At 55.8% G+C, this 4,928-nt stretch overlaps 1 protein-coding gene across 1 annotated transcript in view; it reads left to right on the forward strand.

The window, feature by feature from the left end:
- Positions 1-3,784, forward strand: part of LOC121661614 (disintegrin and metalloproteinase domain-containing protein 33-like) — a 15,796-nt gene extending 12,012 nt beyond the window's left edge. Inside the window, exons 17-21 of the mRNA XM_042021974.1 lie at positions 150-243; positions 1,233-1,481; positions 1,759-1,922; positions 2,214-2,231; positions 2,663-3,784. Of these exons, the coding sequence (XP_041877908.1) occupies positions 150-243; positions 1,233-1,481; positions 1,759-1,922; positions 2,214-2,231; positions 2,663-2,714 (577 nt within the window). The 3' untranslated portion in view covers positions 2,715-3,784. The remainder of the gene's footprint in view (positions 1-149; positions 244-1,232; positions 1,482-1,758; positions 1,923-2,213; positions 2,232-2,662) is intronic.
- The last annotated feature ends 1,144 nt before the right edge of the window (positions 3,785-4,928 follow it).

Here is a 4,928-nt window from a genome sequence, read left to right on the forward strand (position 1 = left end):
CTGCCCGTCACAGACTGACCCTCCCTGCTCCCCAGCAGTGAGGGCTGGCTGTTAATGAGGTGTTAATTGAGACAGGAGCTGATGGGCAGCGTTTTGGAGGCAGCTGGTGCTCACCTGTTGCTTTATTTTGCCGTGTCCCTCATCCCCAGCAGGAACAAATCCATTGGTCGGAAGTCGAGCAGCGCCCATCCCAAAGCTGCTTTCACCCTGAGGAACATTTCAGCCTCCAGCCACCCCACCAAGGTCAGTGATAGCTCACTAGACTCAGTGATAACTCACTAAAGTCAGTGATAACTCAGCTGCTGGCTTGTTTTCTCTCCCGGGATGTGAAGCCTGTGGATATCACACCCACGCCCTGGAGCCGGGCAAGCCCTGGTGCCTGTGCTGGTCCTGCCTCGTGTCTGCACTGAGTCCATGGCCAGGTGTGCCCACCCCTCCTAAAACTGAGTCTGTGGAGCTCAGTCTCCCCTGGTGATCACCGGGAACCTCCACTGGGAAATTTCCCATATAGAGAAGGGATTGATGGGAGTGAGAGATGATCACAGCCTTTTTTTTGGGGGCGGGGTATTTTCTGATGTTAATGAGCCCAAAATTCAAACAAAGTTGGTCTTTGGCTTTGTGGTTTGATTTATGGTGTCCTCCTGTTCTTCCCTCTCCGGTCATTGCTCTTGGCACCTGCAGGTTTGGTTATTCCTTCATTTGGTTACTCCCCCATTTTCCAGAAGTTCTTTTACTTGTCCTGTACCACACATCAGTGAATTTTTAACTTTTTAAACTTCACCTGTGCTTTTTGAGCACCGGGGCTGAATTTAGGAAGAATTCAGGTTGTTTGAGCACAGCCACAGTGTCTGGGAGCAGGGCAGAGCTGGTGATGTCTCCCATCTGCTGGAAATCTGGTGTGGATTCACAGAGCTGACCCTGCTCTGTATCTCCAGCACCTGTCTCATCCCTGTGTGTTCTCATGGGGTTAGTGAGGAGCAAACACAGACTCACAGGGTCAGGAAGGTTGGAAATGCCCTCTAATGTCCTTATCTAAGATCATCAACTCCAACCATCAACACTGCCAGGTTCACCACTGAACATACTCAGCTTTTGGGTGGGATGGTGGTCCCAGAAAGTGGTTCCAGTGCTCCTCCTGCAGCTCCCCAGGCCTCAAGGGGACATCTGTTCTTCAGCACCCAGGAAAACTGAACCCAAGGATGTTCCCCACAGTTCTGCTTTTCTCCTTGCAGCCCGGCCCACGGACCGCATTCCTCCCCAAATCCGGCGCTGCCCAGCCCGGCTCTCAGCCCATCAACGTCGTCCACCCTCTTCGCCCCGCTCCTCATTCCATCCCTCCCCGCCCCAGAGACCCCAAACCTGCCAGGCCCCCTCCCCCAGTCAGTAAATCACCCCTGGTCCCCACCAAAGCCGGCGTCTCCCAGGCCAAGCTCCGACCTCCGAAGAAACCTCTTCCCTGCAGCCCCGTGAGGACCCCGCAGGTGAGCGTCGCTGCCTGGCTCTGCTCCCCTTCCAGACTCATGGGGCTGCCCTGGGCTTTGGCTGGGTTTGGGCTGGGCTCTGTTGAGGAGCTGTCACAGCACCCTGAGGGCTGAACCTGTTCTAGCATTGAAGGAAGCCCGTTAGATCTGAGGACGTTTTAAGGTTTTTTGGGTGTTCTGTGCTTTGAAGCAGCTCTGCAGGGGGAGGAGGTTTGTAGGAGGTCCCTGGATGCTCCTCTCAGGATTTTGTCTCTCCCCGTGCCCTTTGTGATCCCAGGTGGTCCCCAAGCACCAAGCCCCATGCCGGCCGCTGCCGGGGAGTCCCCTCCTGGCCAAGGAGCTGCCTCCTGCACATGGACAGACCCTGCTGGTCATGGTCCCTCCTACCAACTTCAAGGTGTCGAGGACGAGTGGCTCGAGCCACCCCACGAGGCCGCTAAAGTGAGTGGGGGAGGAGCTGGGTGTCCCCCACTGCTGGGGTCCAGCTGGTGGAGGCACTGGGGTCTCATGGGTGGGACATCCCAAAGGGCTGCAGCCATCGCTCCACCTGGAAGGACCCCACAGGTCTGGCCAAGGCTGGGTGGTGAAAGGTGCTGGGATAAGGGAGGTGCCACCCTTGGGAGTGCCCGTGGCCTCCCAGCCCAGAGCTGGGAAGGAGCTGCTGGGGCTCTGCTGGGGGATGAAGGGGTGAAGGGATGGACGCTGATGCTCTCTCATCTTTCCTCCCTGCAGACCGATGCCACCTCAAAGGTGAGTAGAGGACATTTAGAGACCCTCATGGTGGGGTGGCCTCTGGGTAAGCACTGGGCTGGGAAATGGGGGACTGGGGATCAATCCACCTTCCCAGGGGCTCCTGGATGAGCAGGACATGGTTCCTCTGGGCACCCAGCAAGGGCTGGGGCACCTGTGTCCCTGGGAATGGAGGATGTGGGTTTTCCAGTTTGGAGTTGGGAGATAAAGTCCAAGTCCTTTACAAGGTCACTCCTGCTCCCAGCTCTTCTGCACTGCTGAATCCTCTGGATGTGGGGCAGTGGAGCCTCAAGGGATCCGCTCCTGACAGCCAGACTTGGGGGCCTTATCCATGAGGAATTCCTGAGCTGGGGACAGTGGTGGTGGAGCTGATGGATGTCTGGTGTCTGCACTCAAACCAGTTGTCTCCTTTCTCTTTCCTCTTGCTCCAGGCCAGTCCCAGCCATCAAAGTCCAATCCACCTCCTTCTCCTCAAAGAAGTGACAATCCCAGGACACCTGACCCACCCTTCCTGAGCTGGCTCTCCTGATTTGCACTGCTGTGGCCACAGGGCTCTCCTGTTCCTCTCGTTTTAGTAACCCTTTTCATACCAGAGGACTATTTTTGTGAGACAGAATTTGTATTCAGCACACAAACTGTAGTGGTGGGGGTGCAGAGGGGACATCGGAACCATGGCTGAACCAGGGGGTGGTTGCGGTGGGGTTTCCATGACCGAAATCCCACCACAGCTCCTGGCACTGCTTTCTGGCCAATTTCCCTCCCAGCTTTAGTTCCTCTTGACATTGCACATGGGCTGGGAAGGGGTGACCCGGGGGAAGTGACCATCCCCACCGATGGAAGATGCTGGTGACAGTGTGATGTCCTTGTAGCTACCTCCTCCTTCTCCTCCAGGCCTGGTGAGCCCCCAGCCACTGCCACTGCAGCTCCATCCATGCTGGGCATCGTCTCAGGGAGACGTTTGCCATGACAGAAACGTGGTGCCCAGTTTGGACTGGGCTGTGCAGTGCTGGGACATTTCCATGAAGGATCCAAGTTCTCAGGCTCCTCCTGACCTCCTGTCCGACTGCACAAGGAAAAGCGGTGACGATCCCGGGGTCACCTGGAAGGAGAAACTGTCTGGGAATGTTTGAATGCCCCAAGTGCCAGTGGCAGCTGCTTCCCAGGGTGCTTTTGAGGGGCTCGGGAGCCCTCACAACGTTGCCTGTTCCCTGCTCCTGGGCCAAGCCCAGCAGTGGCTCCGGGAGCTGCTCCCACTCTGCTGTCCAAGGGGAAGGAGCCACAAGCCGAGCACAAGAGCAGGAAAACTCCTGCCCGTGTCATTGGCTTGTCCGAGGCCTTGGCCAAGCCGCTGCATTTCTCTGTGCCTCAGTCCCCGTGTCGGGGGCGTTTCCTACCTCACAGGGCTGTTGTGAGGTTTGACAAAGGGACTCTTGGAAGGGCTTCCCAACCCTCCATCCAAGGTGCTGTTGACCTGCACAGTTTGTGCCATTTTCCTGTGACTTGACCTGCGGCTCGATCAGGGTCTGAAATGACAACAAAGACTTTGTAAAGTCCTCTGGCTCCTCTGGCTCTTTTCTTGCTCCCTGTCCCCTGAACCTTTAGAACCTTTAGGGGATCTCCAGGTCTCTGACCACACCAGTGCAAACAGGTCCCAGGGGTCTCTTAAACCTGGGATCCAGCTGTGTGAGGTCTGTCAGCTACACTGGCATAGATCCCATCTGACCTGGGACAAATCCTTTTGGGATGTGTCCAGCCATGATGGAAGTTCAGGAACAACCCTCAGGAAGCTGCTCTGGTGTTCCACTGTCCCCAGTGTCACAGAACAGGTGATTGCAGGTTGTGGGTGAGGCCACCTTAACCCAAGCTGTCCTTACACTCGGGCTTTGTTTTGAAGTTGTTGGTCTCGCACCTGGGTCTTCCCTGAAGCATCTTCAGCAGGAATTTCTCCATGGAAAGGGCAGTCAGGCCTTGGCAGGGGCTGGCCAGGGAGGTTTGGACTCCCCACCCCTGGAGCTGGCCAAGGAAGGCCTGGAGGCAGCACTCAGAGCTCTGGGCTGGTGACAAGGTGGGAATTGGGCACAGCTTGGACTCGGTTACCTTGAAGGGCTTTTCCAAGCTAAACAATTCTGGGATTCTGGGATTCCTGGTACCTCTGTATCTTTCTTGGTTCGTGGATATCCAGCTGGGATCAAGGATCCAGCATCCCCTCTTACTCTGATAACAAGTCAGAAAACCCCAGTGTCACTGAGGTTGGAAGGGACCTCTTGAGATCATCCTCAGGTGAGCTCCAGGACAGGATGAATGAACTGATCCCTAAACATTCCTGTCTCGGTTTTGAAAGACAGGTGTCTGCTAAGGAAGGCAGAGGCCCCCTTGAAGTGGCAGATATAACCCCTTTTCCCTCCAAGTTATTATATTTTGAAATCAAGAGCCTTTAGGCGAAGATGTGGGAAATAGGAATAACAGTTCTTTACTATATATATATATATGTATATAACCAGTCAAACAAAACAACAACAACTATGGCAGTAACAGCAATCACAAACCCAGTCCCAGCCTTCTCGGCTGTCAGGCTATTTCCCCTCGGGTGCAGTTCCGCTCGCAGCCGGCAGGGGCGCTGGCGGCTCCCGGTGAGCAGGGCAGGTGCGATGGTTCCCCCGCGGCTGCAGGGGGCGCTCCGGAGCGAGCTCGGGAAAC

This window comes from Corvus kubaryi, unplaced genomic scaffold, assembly GCF_017639235.1.
Source record: "Corvus kubaryi isolate FWS band 111438036 unplaced genomic scaffold, C.kubaryi_AGA036_p1.0 37182, whole genome shotgun sequence".
Classification (NCBI taxonomy): Eukaryota; Metazoa; Chordata; class Aves; order Passeriformes; family Corvidae; genus Corvus; species Corvus kubaryi.